Genomic DNA, 20,377 nt, shown 5'->3' on the forward strand with positions numbered 1-20,377 from the left:
GATTCCAGCCAAACAAGGTCTCAAAAAGTTGGTCACCGGTCAAAGGTCGTTTGGGTCAGGATCATGAAATTTTCAGGGTAGGTGTAAAATTGATTAACACGAGGGTACTGAAAGTGTCATCGCGATCGGCCTATTTTTACGCGAGTTATTCGCGAAAAACCATGGGGGTGGTCGAACGGACCCCCCTAAACGGGCGAGGGATAAGCAGTTTCCCTCGGCTCCAATGCGCCGCTCGCCCAGGCAGACGGGAATGTTATATTCTCGGCGGTCCAGTCCGCATTCTGCAAGACACTCAAACTTATTTTTCTTTCTTTTTAATATATATATTTTCACCAGGAACATACAGACCGGACATGTTCTTTGTAAAAGAAAGAAATAAAACCTGTTACGATCCAAGTCCCACCCCTGGCTCACGGTCACACCGGCTGACAGTCACCAACTCACAATTTTACAATCAGCTCACAGTTCCACCAGCTCACTGTCTCAACAGCTCACAGTGACAGCAGCTCACTGTCTCAACAGCTCACAGTGACAGCAGCCTGCTGTCTCCCCGTCATTCCGCCATTGATTCCGTCCGCTCCCCGCTCCCCTCCCCTCCCCCGCCCCTAGCTCAAACTTGGCGGACCCCCAGCGCATGACTGCACGATTCGTATTGTTGTGAGTGACTGTGACGACATTCACTGGTGGCTTCGGAATAATTAAACCGCGGCGGGCCGGGGGAAGTTTGAAACCCCCCCCCCCCCACACACACACCCTGCGGTTTTTCGCAGATATCTTCAAAACGGCGGCGCGGAGCGCCGCCGTTTTTGGCACACCTGTTTGTGCATCTTTTTCGCACATGTTGTAAAAATTGCAGACCCAGGTAGCCCTAAGTTAGGACACCAGGTCACGCCAAGTGACCTCACCTCAGAAAAATAAGAATGCTTGTCATAGCTACACCGACTGCACGATTGCCTTCGGACACTTTCAGCGATTGATAAGAGTAACATTATCTATAAAATGCATATCTCGGAATTTTGATATCGGTGACCTAAGGACAGGTCAATTTTGCGGCCTTTCCATTAAAAGTCAATGGGAGAAAATTGAAAAGCGTCTGTTTTCCACGTACGCCATTCTAGACACTCTCAAACAACGAGATGCACGTAAAATGGACACATTGAACCGGAAAATGGCAACGGTGACCCCTCGTTATGTCCCCGAGGTCATCACAGGTCTCGAATAGAATCTAACCGTTTTTCGCTAATAGCTTCTGATAGAGGCATGCTAGAGCGATGAAAAAGCCTTAGATGTGTTCAGCTCGACGTTGCGGATCGACTGATATCCTTCGCCCCAGTGCAGTGGGGGGGGGGGGGAGGCATATGTTACCACGCTGTCGCGTTTTTTTGCGTGTGAATAAAAAACCGTGGCGCGTAGCGCCGCGCCGCTTGGAGTAGCTTTTTGTACATCAATTTTGGACAATGTGTGACATTTTTGACCCAGGTCATGTCAGGTCAGGTCACCAGGTCAAGTTAACTGCCCAAGCCTAAAAAAGTTTGCAATCATGTCCAGCCTGCAGTGTTTGTCAGAAAGGTTTTAGACTTGGTGGATTGCATGATGTTATGGGCGCCTACAATTTGTATATCTCGGATTTTTTTTATATCCGTGACCTAAGGTCAGGTCAGTGGCGTGACCTTACCATTATAAGTCAATGGAGAAAAATGAAAATGCCTCTAGATCCGTGTGTACGCATAGGAACAGTCCAAATATTTCAGAATCACAATGATTTGGACCACCCGTGACGACCCGAGGTCATTTGAGGCTACAAACAGATTTTTGCCAATAACTCTCGATTGGAAGGAGATAGAACGCTGGGGATGGTCTCATTGTGTTTGCCCTGTTAAGACGCATCGGCTGATATGCAACGTGACCTTTTCCGGTCAGGTCATGACCTTGACCTGAGGTCAAATTTTCAAGCTGACCTTTCAAGGTCAAATTATAGTTCATTCGACGCGTCTGGGCGAGAGGAACACGATTCTGGCAATAGAAATGTCGTGACTTTTTAAAGTCGAAAGTTATTGTCTAACCTAACCTGACGATCGGCGCAGCGGTTCTCCAGATATATTGAAAAAAACTAAATGGGGCAAAAAATGTCCCCCCCCCACCGCCTGGAAGGTTAGGAGATTTTGCCCTCTGGAGGCTAAACGACTGACCTGAGGTCATTTTTGATGATGACCTTATCAAAAGAAGGGTTCAAAAGCTATCGAATGCTTTTCCATGCGTTTTTCTAGCTACCATAGTTCCTGAGATAACGGCATGTTTTCTGAAAAATATAATGACCATTGGCAAATTTTCGGACCTTTGATGACCTCTGGTGGCCCCAATTTTGCTCTAAGATGAAAAATGACTGAAATACTTGCAAACGTACGCATTGAGAGCTATCGACTGATTTTTACTGCGTCTTTCTAGCCCTCTTAGTTTTTGAGTTAGAGGTGGGTGGTAACATATGCCCCCCCCCCCCCACTAGGGCGAAGTTGGCTGAGACCGCCACTGGGGCGCAGGATATGCAACATGACCCTTTCCGGTCAGGTCATGACCGGAAAATTGACCTGCGCTGCGCCGTTGGTCCGGCCAAGTACGTGAGTGACATCATGTTATAAGCGTCATCCCCCGACCAAAGTCACCAATCAGAGCCCTATAATCGACGTGTAGTTCCACACTTAGGTAACTCGCGCCCCGGTGCCCCGTTCCGCCGCCTATGCTTTTGCCAGAATCGTGTTTTTCTCGTCGAGACGTTTCGAATGAATCAAAATTTAATCTTGGAAGGTCATGCTGAAAATTTGACTTCAGGTCAACGTCATGACCAGATTGGAAAGGGCCATGCTCAATATCAGTTGATCCGTATCGTCGAGCTGAACACATCGGCACCGCTCTAGCACGTCTCTATAGCCAACAAACTGCTGGGGACCTTTCATGGCCTGAGTCTGAGATGACCTCAGTGGCACACCAAAGGGTCACGGGTGCAATTTTCCTCTCTAGTGTGTCATGTTTACCTATAAAACCATGTTTGAGAGTGATTAGAACAGCATACAAAAAAAAACGCATTTCGATTTTACCCTATTGATGGAGAGGTCGCAAAATTGACCTGTGGTTTAGTCAGAGATATGAAAAACCGAGTACTTTTATACTATTCCTCTCATCAACTTTTGAAAGTTTCAAAGTGATCGTCAGTTGGTGTGGCTACGGCGAGCGTGGAAACTTTTTTGTCCTGAGGGAAGATCACTTGGCGTGATCTGGTGACCTGACCTTGAACGACCCAGGTCTGAATGTTTCACAACGTGTGCGGGCACGATGTATGAACTAGTGTGACAAAAATGGCGGCGCAATTCGTCGCCGTTTTTTTTATATATGCGCGAAACACCTGAGAGTTGCTGCATATACAAGTTATGCAGCCACGTCAGTAAGTATTTGCACACACTTTCCCTCGTTCTCTCTTCTGGCACGGCCGGCTCCTGCAGTAGCGACAGAGCTTGTTGAAGGCCTTCAGCGCGTCCAGGTCGCGGTCAGTGGGCGTAACCACCACGCTGGGACTGAAGACGGTGCCGTTGGGTCGTCCGAGCCGGGGGTAGCTCTGGTTGACCGTGTGACGGACGCATTCAGCCGACGTGGCAAAAAGACTGTAAGACAAAGTATTTGTCAGTGTCACATCAAAGCACAGACTGTGAAAACTGAAAATACCTTAGCCCTCACTGGATCTATTGGTTTGCTACATACAACCCTGTCAGTCTCGATCACTAAACTCTGTCACAAAAGACTAAAGGTTATTTTAACCCTATTACTGGTGGGCTCTCTGGACTACATTAACCCGAGCCCCAGTGGCGGTCTCAGCCAACTTCGCCCTAGTGGGGGGGGGGGGGGAGGGCGTTACCACCCACCTCTAACTTAAAAACTAAGAGGGCTAGAAAGACGCAATAAAAAGCAGTCGATAGCTCACAATGCGTACGTTTGAAAGTGTTTCAGTCATTTTTCATCTTAGAGCAATGTTGGGGTCACTGGAGGTCATCATAGGTCAAAATTTGCCAAATGTCATTATATCTTTCAGAAAACATGCATTTATCTCAGGAACTATGATAGCTAGAAAAACGCATGGAAAAGCAATAGACAGCTTTTGAACTCTTCGTTTGATAAGAACATCATCAAAAAAATGGACATCAGGTCGACGGTTTAGCCTCCCGAGGGCAGAAACTCCAAAATAGCTGTTTTTACGAAAAGTGGTTTTCGACAGTTACTTTTGACTAAAAAAGCCACGATATTCTTATTGCCAGAATCGTGATCCTCTCGCCGAGACGCGTCGAATGAACTATAATTTGACCTTGAAAGGTCAACTTGAAAATTTGACCTCAGGTCAAGGTCATGATCTGACCGGAAAAGGTCATGTTGCATATCAGTCGATGCGTCTCAACAAGACAAACACAATGAGGCCATCCCCATCGTCCTATCTCTTTCCAATCGAGAGTTATTGGCAAAAATCTGTTTGTAGCCTCAAATGACCTCGGATGACCTTTCTAGAGGCTATCAGCAAAAAAGACACCTTGGTCATCACGGGTGGTCGAAATCTTTGTTATTCTGAAATATTTGGACTGTTCCTATGCGTACACACGGATCTAGAGGCATTTTCATTATTCTCCATTGACTTATAATGGTAAGTTCACGCCACTGGCCTGACCTTAGGTCACGGATACAAAAAATCCAAGACATACAACTTATAGGCGCTTATAACATCATGCAATCCACCAAGTTTAAAACCTTTCTGACAAACACTGCAGGCTGGAAATGATTGCAAACTTTTTTGGCTTCGTCAGTTAACTTGGCCTGGTGACCTGACCTAACATGACCTGGGGTAAAAAATTTCACACATTGTCCAAAATTGATGTACAGAAAGCTACTCCAAGCGGCGCGGCGCTACGCGCCGCGATTTTTATTCACGCGCAAAAAACGCGACAGGGTGGTAACATATGCCCCCCCCCCACACTGGGGCGAAGGCCCGCGCCCCGCTGGGGGGGGCAGAATCTGCCCCCCTCCCGTTTTTCGCCAATAACTTCTAAACGCGTTACGCCAGCGACGTCAAACTTTCAGTACCTTATCATACATCAATTTGACACGTTCCCTGAAAATTTGAGCGAAATCCGTCGGAAAATTTTTGAGAAATTGACGTTTTAGTGACGTCATGTTCGCCATTTTAGCCTCAAAAACGGCAAAATTTCAAACGCCGCTCACATCTTCATTTTTAAAGGAATCAAGACCTAACAAAAAAGGTTATACGTGAATCTACTTTGTCTATCAAATGGCTATCTAGGTTTTTTGAAAATTTTGGATTTTGGGCCAAATTTTTTCAAAAAACTGATTTTTTTGGAAAATATTTATAAAATCCAAAATTTAGAGTGTATCGAAAAAACCGGAATATATGACAAAGAAGTGGTCAATGTGCACCTATATACCAATTTTTAGAAGAATCGGTTTAAAAATGTGGGAGTTATTCAAAATTTTATGACGTAACGACACATTTTTTTTTTGAAAAATGATTTTTTTTGAAGTTTTAGACCTCGTACGGAAACAAAAATAGCACCATTCGATTTGCCGTGAAAAACTGCATCAGATAGACACCTTTTTAGGCCTTAACCCGGCAGTTGCTGGGGTATTTCGCCACCCACCGTTTGCTGGGGGGGGGGGGGGGGCGTTAAACGCCCCCAGCCGATAACTCGAGAACCAATAGGCGCAGCGAAACGCACGAGGCGGCAAACGAAAGAACGCGACGAGACGCTTCAGATGAGTACTTTAAAGTTGAATTTTGAGGTCACAGGTCAGGTCAAGGTCAGGTCAAACACCTGAAATCGGGCTTTCAGTAGCATGGACTTCAGGACTTCGCAATGGGCGCCTCTCGTCATAAACTCTGTCAAAACGGTGCACAATCCATCATATAAGGCCTACAAGAGTGTCAGCTCCATGCAGGGGTCAGTCAAGCATAGGTCAGGGTCAAGGTCAGGTCAACCGGGCAGGCACATATCCCCGAAAATAAAAACTGATATTCGCAGCCTGTGACACATGTTTTATGGGTAATTTGGGGCGTAGAACACGATGGTGACATTCATTTTATCATATGTGTACGTGTTTGGCTAAAAAAGTTCAATTTAAGAAATTCATGTATCATGGTCGTGAAGTAGTCACGAGAAATTGCCAAGATTCAGTTCAAGATTTTGGAAAATGCGGAACGATAATCAATAATCGAAGATAGCCATTTAATTTTCCATGGTATTGGCAGTCTAATGGCGTTTACGGCATGTCTATATGTCTATTCTGTGATTTTATATGATTTTTTTGAACATATGCCGTTTTTGGTCGAAAACTCAGAAATCATGACGTCACTAAAACCTCGATATCTCAAAAATTTTCCGACCGATTTTTTTGAAACTTTGTCACAATAAACTTCAATCAATTTCCTACAGGTACCCAAAATTTGGCGCGCCTGCGGCGCGCCGTTTTTATGCTATGGCCCGGCGAAAAAAGTGGGGGCGTTTAACGCCCCCCCCCAGCAACTCGCGGGTTAACAACCAACTTCAATTTGACCTCACTTGACCTGACCTTGACCTGACCTCGACCTAAACTTCATCCTGAGGTGGTCCATATCACTTATTGAGTGTGCCTATTGAATTCTATGAGTAAAATGACCCATAAAACATGTGTCGCACATGCCCTTTTCTATATCTTGTTTTTGGTGACCTGACCTGACTTGACCTGACCTTGACCTTGACCTTTGAATGACATTGTATGCAACATATATTGTCTTGGTAGTCTAAGAACACGTTTTGGACAATCAGTCTCAGTCCATTCTTCGGCAACTACGGTGCAAGGCCGATACTGTAGAAACTTGCATTTTGTACCCTTGACCTGACCTTGACCTGACCTCTGACCTACTTAAGCAAAAAAAATTGGGCTCTTAAGATCCGCCTTGTTGAGAGCTTTCGATTGCCGTTTTCCCCGTCTTTCTACGACCATCGGTTCGGAAGTTAGACAGGGGGGGGGGGGCAGAATCTGCCCCCCCCAGCAGGGCGCGTATTGCTGAATAGCCCAGCGGGGCGCGGGTTAACTGGTGAAAGGGGGCCGATTCGGCCCCCTTGATATCTCGAAAACTAAACATCCGATCCTGATGGGACAAACGCCATTCGATTGCTCTCATCGTGAACTTTCAGATTGACTATAAACAAGTCAAAAAAGTTCAAAATTGAGTGTCCACGAATCAAAAACTTTAGAAAAAAATGCGTTTTACACCTTATCACTAAAAATGCGATATTTTCTTTCTTATTGGACGGATTTTGATGAAACGTTTGGGGACCCTTCTTCATGAAGTGGGACTTCATATAGTATTCCGGTATTTAGGATATTTAAAAAATCATAGGCGGATTCAGATAAGCTATCTTGGGTTGATGTTTTAGCTTTCCATGCGGTGGGAGGGGGGCATTTTTTGCCCCCTTTAGTTTTATCGATATATCTCCAGAACCGCTGCGCCGATCGTCACCAAACTTTCAGTACCCTCTCGTGAAAAGCTTATACATTGTAACCATTTTTTCCAGAGGCTGTGATAGGTTGGCTGCTAATGACGTCGGAGTGACGTCATTTCTGCCACTTTCGACCCGAAAAAAGGTTTCGCAGGAAGTGCTGTCAAGCCTACAGCTTTAGAGATACAGAAAAATGTTTGAGCGTAAAAGGTGTAAAATTAACAGGGCTACAAAACTGCAATCTCGGATTTTTGAAATGTTTGGATTTAAACCCTAATTTTTTTTAATATAAAAAAATGGCATGTGCGGGCGAGGGTTAACACGCGCCCCGCTCGGGGGCAGAATCTGCCCCTCCCGTTTTTCGCCAATAACTTCTCAACGCGTTTGCGCCAGCGACGTCAAACTTTCAGTATCTTATCATACATCAATTTGACACGTTCCCTGGAAATTTTGGCGAAATCCGTCGGATTTTTTTTTTTGAGAAATTGACGTTTTGGTGAGGTCATGTTCGCCATTTTCGCCTCAAAAACGGCAAAATTTCAAACGCCGCTAACATCTTCATTTTTAAAGGAATCAAGACGCAATAAAAAAGGTTATACGTGATTCTACTTTGTCTATCAAATGGTTAGCTCGGATTTTTGAAAATATTGGATTTTAGCCCAACTATTTTTTCTAAAAAAAAACTGACTTTTTTGGGACAATAATTATAAAATCCAAAACATTGACTGTATCGAAAAAACCGGAATATATGTCAGAGAAGTGGTCTATGTGCACCAACATACCAATTTTTAGAAGAATGGGGTAAAAAATATGGGAGTTATTTAAAATTTTATGACACGTTACGACACACAAAATTTGATTTTTTTTTTTGGAAGTTCTAGACCTCGTACGGAAACAAAAATAGCACCATTCGATTTGCCGTGATAAACTGCATCAGATAGACACCTTTTTAGGCCTTTACAATCAACTTCAAAATTTGACCTACTTGACCTGACCTTGACCTGACCTCGACCTGAAATTCATCCAGACGTGGTCCATATCACTTATTGAGTGTGCCTATTGAATTATATGAGTAAAATGACCCATAAAACATGTGTCGCACATGTTTTATGCACATTCTATATTTTGTTTTTGGTGACCTGACCTGACCTGACCTGACCTTGACCTTGACCTTTGAATGACGTTGTATGCAACGAACATTGTCTTGGTAGTCTAAGAACACGTTTTGGGCAATCTGTCTGAGCCCATTCTTCGGCAACTACGGTGCAAGGCCGATACCGTAGAAACTTGCATTTGTACCCTTGACCTGACCTTGACCCGACCTCTGACATACTTAGGCAAAAAAATTGGTCTGTTAAGATCCGCCTTGTTGAGAGCTTTCGATTGCCGTTCTCTCCGTCTTTCTACGACCATCGGTTCGGAAGTTAGACAAGGGGGCAGAATCTGCCCCCCCCCCCAGCAGGGCACGTATGGCTGAATAGCCCACCTGGGCGCGGGTTAACTGGTGAAAGGGGGCCGATTCGGCCCCCTTGATATCTCGAAAACTAAACATCCGATCCTGATGGGACAAACGCCATTCGATTGCTCTCATCGTGAACTTTCAGATTGACTATAAACAAGTCAAAAAAGTTCAAAATTGAGTGTCCACGAATCAAAAACTTTAGAAAAAATGCGTTTTAAACCTTATCACTAAAAATGCGATATTTTCTTTCTTATTGGACGGATTTTGATGAAACTTTTGGGGACCCTTCTTCATGAAGTGGGACTTCATATAGTATTCCGGTATTTAGGATATTTAAAAAATCATAGGCGGATTCAGATAAGCTATCTTGGGTTGATGTTTTAGCTTTCCATGCGGTGGGAGGGGGGCATTTTTTGCCCCCTTTAGTTTTATCGATATATCTCCAGAACCGCTGCGCCGATCGTCACCAAACTTTCAGTACCCTCTCGTGAAAAGCTTATGCATTGTAACCATTTTTTCCAGAGGCTGTGATAGGTTGGCTGCTAATGACGTCGGAGTGACGTCATTTCTGCCACTTTCGACCCGAAAAAAGGTTTCGCAGGAAGAGCTGTCAAGCCTACAGCTTTAGAGATACAGAAAAATGTTTGAGCGTAAAAGGTGTAAAATTAACAGGGCTACAAAACTGCAATCTCGGATTTTTGAAATGTTTGGATTTAAACCCCTAATTTTTTTTTAATATAAAAAAATGGCATGTGCGGCGAGGTTTAACAGCGCCCCGCTCGGGGGCAGAATCTGCCCCCTCCCGTTTTTCGCCAATAACTTCTCAACGCGTTGCGCCAGCGACGTCAAACTTTCAGTACCTTATCATACATCAATTTGACACGTTCCCCGGAAATTTTAGCGAAATCCGTCGGATTTTTTTTTGAAAAATCGACGTTTTGGTGAGGTCAAGTTCGCCATTTTGCCTCAAAAACGGCAAAATTTCAAACGCCGCTAACATCTTCATTTTTAAAGGAATCAAGACGCAATAAAAAAAGGTTATACGTGATTCTACTTTGTCTATGAAATGGTTAGCTCGGATTTTTGAAAATATTGGATTTTATTTCAATTATTTTTTTCTAAAAAAAACTGACTTTTTTGGGACGATAATTATAAAATCCAAAACATTGACTGTATCGAAAAAAAACCGGAATATATGTCAGAGAAGTGGTCTATGTGCACCTAGATACCAATTTTTAGAAGAATCGGTTAAAAAATATGGGAGTTATTTAAAATTTTATGACACGTTACGACACACAAAATTTGATTTTTTTTTGGAAGTTCTAGACCTCGTACGGAAACAAAAATAGCACCATTCGATTTGCCGTGAAAAACTGCATCAGATAGACACCTTTTTAGGCCTTAACAATCAACTTCAAAATTTGACCTACTTGACCTGACCTTGACCTGACCTCGACCTGAAATTCATCCAGAGGTGGTCCATATCACTTATTGAGTGTGCCTATTGAATTATATGAGTAAAATGACCCATAAAACATGTGTCGCACATGTTTTATGCACATTCTATATTTTGTTTTTGGTGACCTGACCTGACCTGACCTGACCTTGACCTTGACCTTTGAATGACGTTGTATGCAACGAATATTGTCTTGGTAGTCTAAGAACACGTTTTGGGCAATCTGTCTGAGCCCATTCTTCGGCAACTACGGTGCAAGGCCGATACCGTAGAAACTTGCATTTGTACCCTTGACCTGACCTTGACCCGACCTCTGACATACTTAAGCAAAAAAATTGGTCTGTTAAGATCCGCCTTGTTGAGAGCTTTCGATTGCCGTTCTCTCCGTCTTTCTACGACCATCGGTTCGGAAGGTAGACAAGGGGGCAGAATCTGCCCCCCCCCCCCCCCAGCAGGGTGCGTATGGCTGAATAGCCCAACGGGGCGCGGGTTAAGGAATAGATCCGGATCATTTCTTTACACCCTGTGGTTTTTGACGAAAATATTGTATCGTTACATCAATACTTACTCGTTAAATCCTGTAATGTTAATTGCCATCCTTTCTGTTATCATTCCGGTGATGAATAGATCGTCTATCCAGAAAAACGGCAGCTCGGTGGACCGTCTAACCATCGCACTTGCCATGTCCTGACTGGCGATATACAGCCACCCTGAAAAAAATGGTTACAGTATCAATTTTGCATTCCAAACACTATCACACATCGGATAGGTACAGATTAACTTGACAAGCTGAACAGAAAATTTGCACCAGTGACTCCTCCTAACCCGCGACCCGTGTGTGTGTGTGGGGGGGGGGGGCGGGGGGGCAAAGTGGTCCTCCCTGCGGTTTTTCGCAGATAACTCAAAAACTGCTGCGTATTTCGACTTGAAACTTTCAGGACCGATCCAAATCCGGACATTAACCCTCGCCGGCACGGGGGTGATGCAACCCCCTTAAGGTTTTTTTGCGGATAACTCACGTAAAAAGCTGCCGATTGCGACGAAACTTTCAGTACCCTCGCATTAATCAATTTGACACCTATCCTGAAAATTTCATGACACTGACCCAAATGACCTTTGACCTGTGACCTCTTTTCCCAGATCATGTTTGGCCAGAATCGCGATTCGGCGTTTGTCGGCTCGCATTAGCCGCGCGTTTGCAAGCTTTTCGTGGTTTCAAACGTTCAAACATGTGAGTTGATGTTGCTCCCATGCATTAGGGTGGTTGTCAAGGTCACCTGAAGGTCAGGTCAGGTCATTGACCTTTGGTGACCTCGGTTCACTTTTTCGAGTTGTACATGTTTCTAGGCTAGTTTTTGGAGCTGAACTCGAATTTAGCAACCATTTGAACATTTACAAAGTAGTTTTGGTGCCTTCGTAACATGTTACGAAGCTGTCAGAGGCGGATGACAGGTACTACGAATACCCGTCACGACCCCTACCGGTTGACCTGACCTGACCTGGTCTAAACGCTTAACGACATCATCTGTGATCAAAACTAACACGATATTCGTGATCAGCACCCCGGACAACCCCTTAGCAGCCACGCTTTACGACTTTCTAACAGGTCCCGATATTCCCGAGTTTTGGGTCATTGACCTGACCTGGAAGGTCAACCGATGACCTAGGACCTTAAAATTGGGTATCATTGGCTTCCCCTCGTGACGGGCAACACGCTCGTTTTTTCCGCGAAGCTCTAGCTCCATCAGGTGCCAAACGCGAGGGAGGTCGTACCCCCCCCACCCTTGTGCCGTTGAAGGACTTAACCCGCGCACCGACGGGGGTCTGCGCCAACTTAGTACCGACGGGGGGGGGGGGGGCGGATGACCGCCCCCCCTGAGATCTCGAGAACGAAGCAAGATAGCGACAAGCGGTAAACGGCATCGGATACGCACGGACAAGGTCTACAATTTTTACAAAGGTCATTTTCAGGTCAGGTCAAAGATGACGTCACAGGGGTCGAAAAAGTCAAAATGGCGGCGCTAGATATGGAGATGGTTTTTCTCGAATAACTTTCGAAGTAGTCAAGATAGGAACAAAGTAAGGGCATCATCGTGATCCTCTCGTCAATCCGCATCGAATGATATATATGTTGACCTCGAAAGGTCAAGGTCAAAGGTTGACCTCAGGTCACGTGACCTCGAGGTCATCATGTATATCATTCGATGCGTCTTGACGAGCTGAACACAATGAGACCATCCGCGCGGCTGTATCTTGTTCCTGTAAGGAGTTATTGGCAAAAAACCTTTGGTGACCTTTGATGACGTCACATGACCTTACAGCTGCCCAACAGCAAAACAGACCTCAAGGTAGTGAAGGTTGATCGTATGTGAAGTCATGTATGGTATATGGGGCCATTCCGACCCGTTTTAGTGGTAAAAACAGGGAGTTGATTTTTCCCCCATTGACTTATAATGGGGAGGTCGCGAAATTGACCTGACCTTAGGTCACCGACATCAAAATTCCGAGATATACAAATTGTAGCTACTAATGACCTAATAACATCCTGTGACTTTCAAAGGCCTCCGACATCTACTGTAGCTCTGGCACGGTGACAAAGTTGCAAAAAAGTGACTTGAGGTTGGGTCATTCAAAGTGACCTGGTGACCTGACCTTAAAAGTTAGGAGGTTCAAACTTGCACACCATGTGTAAAATTGATGAGAGAATAGTCATACCAAATTTCGCGGCGCTACGCGAAAAGGTCAAGGTACGGGGGGGGCGGATATCCGCCCCCCCCCGTCGGTGCGCGGGTTAAAATAGCCTGTGCCGGCGAGGGTTAAGGTGACCGTGACAACCACCCTAATGCATGGGACCAACATCATTTCACATGTTTGAACGCTTGAAACCAGGAACAGCTGCAAACGCGCGGCTAATGCGAGCCGACATACGCCAAATCGCGATTCCGGTCAAACATGGTCTTGAAAAGTAGGTCACAGGTCGAAGGTCATTTGGGTCAGGATCATGGAATTTTAAGGGTAGGTGTAAAGTTGATAAAATCGTGGGTACCGAAAGTTGCGTCGCGATTGGCCGTTTTTACGCGAGTTATTCGCGAAAAACCGAGGGAGGGGGTCCGTTCGACCCATCCCTCTTAAACGGGCGAGGGTTAACCCGGCGACCGCTGGGCCTCCGCGCCAGTACACCTCACAGCGACCAATAATTACCTACCTGATACATACGGTGGGTAATACTCCTTGGGCCACTCTTCCAAGCTCACATGCCATTTAGAATCACCACGGTAAGGCTTGGCCTTTCGGAAGGCATTACCACCCAGATATCCGTTATCAGGGCTCTTCTCCAGCAAGTGCAGTACCTCGTACACATTGTAAGCGATGTCATCGTCCATCTTGATTATATGTCTGCAACAGAAGTGGATCAACCTTATCTGACCAATATGTAAACCCAAATTGAGCAAATAGGGGATGATAGATGTAAGCGCCTTGCGGGCGCTTGAGTTTTTTTTTATTCATCTTTATTTTATTTTAGTGTGTATGCCTTTGTGCCATTTGCGTCTTTGTTCGGCGGGCGGGCGCTGCCGCAGCGGCAGCTGCGGCCAGGGCCCTGTTTCACCGGTGATAGCAGCACGCTGCTTTTACACGTGTCAAATTGGGTTTCCATGGAAACATCAACGGGTACGTATTATTTAGGCCTTCGGCCTGAAGCCAGATACATAACCACTTAACCTAAAAATATTTGATTTACTATTGCCTGTAATCTCTCCTAAGGCATTGCCTTCGGCACTGCACTGCTTTGCATTGAGCTGATTCCGTGTTTTTTACATAATGACGTCACTTTCAGTGACTATGTAATCCCTGGATATTATGAACTCTGGCCCATTCAAGGCACTGGCCATTTTGAACACTGGACACATCGTGCCCTGGACATTATGAACCCTGGCCATTTCGAATACTGGACACATCGTGCCCGGGACATTATGAACCCTGGCCATTTTGAACACTGGACACATCGTGCCCTGGACATTATGAACCCTGGCCTCTTTGAATATACCCTATCTGCAGCCAGTTGGCCACATTTGGACCATGCAATCCCTGGACATTATGAACTCTGGCCCATTCAAGGCACTGGCCATTGTGACACTGGGCATAGCGTACCCTGGACATTATGAACCCTGGCCAGAATGAATGCTCCCCCTCGTGATTGGCTGTGGATGCGGACGCCACGTGATCCACGTGATGACCCCGGGCGGTATCACGTGACCGGGCCGACCCGGGGCGCGCGGCTGCCGGGAACGCGCAGTCTGCATACCTAGATGTCTTTGTACGAGTGTTCGGAGTGTTGCGCTGTCGTCGCGAGACGCGGAAGGAAGATAACCTCGGTAAGAAAAGATGTGCTGACATGTTGACATTTTGTAGCGCTCGCCTGCTTGAATTTATGTTAATGCTCATTTGTATTTGTTTGTCTTTAACTTATTTCCTCAGTATGATTTGGATGTTAACGTGTATGTTTGTTTGTTATTTTTCTTCCAGAAACCGTTTCGTTTGCCTCTAATAAACAAAAACAGCAACGAGCGCGTTTCCGAGATAAACTTCGGACCTGCGGCGACAACAGTTTCGAGATTCTCCGGTGCTCGAGGCCAGCTTCGAGGCTCCCGGCATTGCTTTTATTGCTTTTTATTGCATTTCCAATTCAGTATCGAAGAAAAGGTCATTTAAAATCCCAACTACATATATCAAGACATAGACCACTATATATCTGGACTGTGCACGGATTTTGCCGACTGCTATTAGGGCCCTGCTGGGAAATTCGACGTAGCACGCGGAATTGTGTATTGACGCTCTAGTAAGCCCATTTAAATGAAAGTAACTTCTTAAATGTGATGTATATTTTAATAAATGTATAATTTATAGCATGATTTTTAACACGATAAATAAATAAAAGCACTTATAGACAGGTATATCACACTGTATTAAGTTCAAAGCATCAATAGACAGGAACAATCCGTGATCGGTCGTTTTTGACAAGAGACAGTCTGATGACATATTGGACACACTGCAGATTAATTTGCCTGTCTAAATCAGACACGCACCCGGCTCAATGCTTTGAAAGCCCACACGATCTGCGCCACGGAATTACGAAGATTCCTATGGGTAAATAACAAAGCTGCCGGTGCTGCGTTTTTAGCGAGACCGTCCGAGGTGGCCTGCTGGGCCACAACTATTCCCTGCTTCCACTGAGGCCGATTTCATGCTCAGCATAGGGACAGACGGGTTCTGTCATCTGTCCCTCTCGAGAGAAGGGGACTTTTGAACACCGTTGTCAGTGACGGTGGCCGCATTTTGCAGCGGGTGATGGCGATCGAGATTCGAGATTTAGACGGAGTCACGAGATCTCGGTTCACTGGACACTGCAGCAGAGCTTCGCACTTAGGAATGCACTTTCTTATAGTTCTTGTGCTACATTTGCCTTTAGTTACTATTCGAATTGTAAATCCACATCTGAAATTCTCAGCCATGTAGGTATCTTACACATCGACGAATAGGATCGTAGTTATTGATTGCATAGACAAACTGATCCCAGGAATGTTGCATTGTGTTTACGTCCTGCGGCTCAACCTTTCTCATTTTCATGAAGCTTTCTTATTTCATGAAGCTCTGTTCGCGCATCGCTGGTGTTGAGTGACGGTATACTGTCCATATTGACTCCATGAATTGCAATGTTTGTTTTCGCTCAACTATACACATCAATGTGTTGAAGGAATGCAGGTCGTAGCGTTGTAACTTGAGGTGCTTCTCGACAGTGTGACTCCCTCAGCGAGCAATGTGAAGAAAGTTATCGTTTTCCTTTACAATGGTAGTCGCGCTGTCTTGAAACACACGTTTGAAGCTATACGTGTGCCGAAGAGAGAGCGACTCGGCAGCTGTTACCAGAGCAGGACCCATTGTTTGCATGCAGGAGCGAAACACAGATTGCTGATGTGGGCACGCCAGCTCTCCGCAAGCCATAACCCGCGCCCTGCTGGGGGTCCTGGATTTCCACGCCCTGCTGGGGGGGGTGTTTGAACACCCCCCCTTGTAACTCGGCTCCTGGGCCACGTAGCGATACGCGGAAGGCAGCATTCGAAAGAGCGTAAAAAATAATGACGAAATCACTTCGGTCAATTTTTTGGTCAGGTCAAAGGTCAGGTCACCAGAGGTCATTGAAGGCAAAATTTCGCCGATTTCCAGGTCGAATGTCGAAAATTTCCAAGAAGCCAACGCATAACTCGGGAACCAATAGAGCTACAGCGCCGCGGAAAAGCGCATTCGATAGCCCTATTAACCCGGCAGTTGCTGGGGTATTTCGCCACCCACCGTTTGCTGGGGGGGGGCGTTAAACGCCCCCAGCCGATAACTCGAGAACCAATAGGCGCAGCGAAACGCACGAGGCGGCAAACGAAAGAGCGCGACGAGACGCTTCAGATGAGTACTTTAAAGTTGAATTTCGAGGTCACAGGTCGGGTCAAGGTCAGGTCAAACACCTGAAATCGGGCTTTCAGTAGCATGGACTTCAGGACTTCGCAATGGGCGCCTCTCGTCACAAACTCTGTCAAAACGGGGCACAATCCATCATATAAAGCCTACAAGAGTGTCCGCTCCATGTAGGGGTCAGTCAAGCATAGGTCAGGGTCAAGGTCAGGTCAACCGGGTAGGCACATATCCCCGAAAATCAAAACTGATATTCGCAGCCTGTGACACATGTTTTATGGGTAATTTGGGGCGTAGAACACGATGGTGACATTCATTTTATCATATGTGTACGTGTTTGGCTAAGAAAGTTCAATTTAAGAAATGCATGTATCATGGTCGTTAAGTAGTCACGAGAAATTGCCAAGATTCAGTTCAAGATTTTGGAAAATGCGGAACGATAATCAATAATCGAAGATAGCCATTTGATTGTTCATGGTATTGGCAGTCTAATGGCATTTACGGCATGTCTGTATGTCTATTCTGTGATTTTATATGATTTTTTGAACATATGCCGTTTTTGGTCGAAAACTCAGAAATCATGACGTCACTAAAACCTCGATATCTCAAAAATTTTCCAACCGATTTTTTTGAAACTTTGTCACAATAAACTTCAATCAATTCCCTACAGGTACCCAAAATTTGGCGCGCCTGCGGCGCGCCGTTTTTATGCTATGGCCCGGCGAAAAAAGTGGGGGCGTTTAACGCCCCCCCCCAGCAACTCGCGGGTTAACGCCCTTTCTGAGTAATTCTCTCAGATTTGACCTAACGTCAACGGTTTTGCCTGCAGGGGGCAAAAACTGCAAAAATAGCCGATTTTTTAAACAGTTTTTCTGCAATAACTTTTGACCCAAGCCTTGTACGAGCTTACTTTTACCGGCATCGTGTTCCTCTCGTCAAGACGCATCGAATGAACTATAACTTGACCTTGAAAGGTCAACTTGAAAATTTGACCTCAGGTCAAGGTCATGACCTGACCGGAAAGGGTCATGTTGCATATCAGTCGATCCGTATCGTCGAGCTGAACACATCTAAGGCGTTTTCATCGCTCTAGCATGCCTCTTTCAAAAGTTATTTGCGAAAAACTGTTAGATACCATTCGTGACCTAAGATGACCTCAGGGCATAAACAAGGGTCACGGACACCATTTTTAAGTTCAGTGTGTCTAAACCACTTGTAATTCGGTGTTTGGGAGTGTTTATAATGTCTTTCTTCCAAAAGAGGCGCATTTCAATTTTCTCCCATTGACTTATAATGGGGAGGTCGCAAAATTGACCTGACCTTAGGTCATCGATATCAAAATTCTGAGATAAACATTTTGTACATGCTATTGCTCTTAGCAATCGCTGAAAGTTTCAAAGCGATCGGTCACTCGGTGTAGCTATGACAGACATTGAAAGTTTTTATGATGTGAGGTCACTTCAAGTGACCTGGTGACCTGACCTTGAATGACCTTGGTCTGAAATTTTCACAACATGTGTAGAATTGATCTATGATAAGGTGTACCAAAAACGGCGGCGCTCCGCGCCGCCGTTTTTGAGATATTCGCGAAAAACGACAAGGGGGGGTGTTCAAACACCCCCCCCCAGCAGGGCGCGGGATAACATATGTGACCATCACTTGACCAAATTGCAAGACTTTAGCTAGTTTTGGGCTTCACTTGTGACTGATATTATAGGAGCCGCCAGTCTGGAAACGGATCCGCCACCTCTCCTTACAGTTGTCTTCTGCTCAATTTTTCGGTCTCGGCCAGCGTCACAGCATGTAATAAAACTCACAGGGAGCCCAGTGGTCAGAATTCCAAGACATTTTCAGCTTTAGGGCATATAGAAATTGACTTCATATTGATGCCTTAGCCAGGAACCGGAAAACTGACATTGTTGCATGCACTGTCTTGGCTCTTTGAATATGCTCACTCCCCGTTCTGTTCATAGGATATTCTGAAGTGATTATCACTAGCGACACATTTTACTGTATTTCAGTGGCATGTATGCATTAAAAGGTTTCATTTTATTTAAAGACAAAAGAGAACTATCCCGCATGTCAATGATAAACAACAAACAACAATAATCTTGCAAAAATCTTCGCTACATGTCTGTGAAAATTTGCTAATTCTCGTGAAAATTAGCTGGGAACCATCATCCACACCATGTTAACCCGCGCCCTGCTGGGGGTCCTGGATTTCCACGCCCTGCTGGGGGGGGGGGGTGTTTGAACACCCCCCCTTGTAACTCGGCTCCTGGGCCACGTAGCGATACGCGGAAGGCGGCGTTCGAAAGAGCGTAAAAAATAATGACGAAATCACTTCGGTCAATTTTTTGGTCAGGTCAAAGGTCAGGTCACCAGAGGTCATTGAAGGCAAAATTTCGCCGATTTCCAGGTCGAATGTCGAAAATTTCCAAGAAGCCAACGCATAACTCGGGAACCAATAGCGCTACAGCGCCGCGGAAAAGCGCATTCGATAGCCCTATTAACGCCCTTTCTGAGTAATTCTCTCAGATTTGACCTAACGTCAACGGTTTTGCCTGCAGGGGGCAAAAACTGCAAAAATAGCCGATTTTTTTGAAAACAGTTTTTCTGCAATAACTTTTGACCCAAGCCTTGTACGAGCTTATTTTTACCGGCATCGTGTTCCTCTCGTCAAGACGCATCGAATGAACTATAACTTGACCTTGAAAGGTCAACTTGAAAATTTGACCTCAGGTCAAGGTCATGACCTGACCGGAAAGGGTCATGTTGCATATCAGTCGATCCGTATCGTCGAGCTGAACACATCTAAGGCGTTTTCATCGCTCTAGCATGCCTCTATCAAAAGTTATTTGCAAAAAACTGTTAGATACCATTCGTGACCTAAGATGACCTCAGGGCATAAACAAGGGTCACGGACACCATTTTTAAGTTCAGTGTGTCTAAACCACTTGTAATTCGGTGTTTGGGAGTGTTTATAATGTCTTTCATCCAAAAGAGGCGCATTTCAATTTTCTCCCATTGACTTATAATGGGGAGGTCGCAAAATTGACCTGACCTTAGGTCATCGATATCAAAATTCTGAGATATACATTTTGTACATGCTATTGCTCTTAGCAATCGCTGAAAGTTTCAAAGCGATCGGTCACTCGGTGTAGCTATGACAGACATTGAAAGTTTTTATGAGGTGAGGTCACTTCAAGTGACCTGGTGACCTGACCTTGAATGACCTTGGTCTGAAATTTTCACAACATGTGTAGAATTGATGTATGATAAGGTGTACCAAAAACGGCGGCGCGGAGCGCCTCCGTTTTTGAGATATTCGCGAAAAACCACAAGGGGGGGTGTTCAAACACCCCCCCCCCCCAGCAGGGCGCGGGTTAAATCATGGAAGAAATGGACAGAAAATGCCCTTCTTTTTTCGATGATTGCGCTAATATTATATATTTTTTGCTCAATGTA

General features: G+C 45.2%; 1 protein-coding gene across 2 annotated transcripts in view; it reads right to left on the bottom strand.

Moving 5' to 3' along the window:
* Window positions 1-298: 298 nt before the first annotated feature.
* The window catches only part of LOC122372372 (beta-1,3-galactosyltransferase 5-like), an 86,382-nt gene continuing 66,303 nt past the window's right edge, over window positions 299-20,377 (bottom strand). The window contains exons 4-6 of one of the 2 annotated variants that reach the window (XM_043349493.1): window positions 13,653-13,843; window positions 11,016-11,157; window positions 299-3,653 (exon numbers count right to left, since the gene is read on the bottom strand). In XM_043349493.1, coding sequence (XP_043205428.1) covers window positions 3,434-3,653; window positions 11,016-11,157; window positions 13,653-13,843 — 553 coding nt within the window. In that variant the 3' untranslated portion in view covers window positions 299-3,433. Of the gene's footprint in view, window positions 3,654-11,015; window positions 11,158-13,652; window positions 13,865-20,377 lie in introns of both variants that reach the window. The other variant, XM_043349492.1, reaches the window with a different exon arrangement.

Source organism: Amphibalanus amphitrite, unplaced genomic scaffold, assembly GCF_019059575.1.
Source record: "Amphibalanus amphitrite isolate SeventyFive unplaced genomic scaffold, NRLGWU_Aamphi_draft 001352F_arrow, whole genome shotgun sequence".
NCBI classification, from domain to species: Eukaryota; Metazoa; Arthropoda; class Thecostraca; order Balanomorpha; family Balanidae; genus Amphibalanus; species Amphibalanus amphitrite.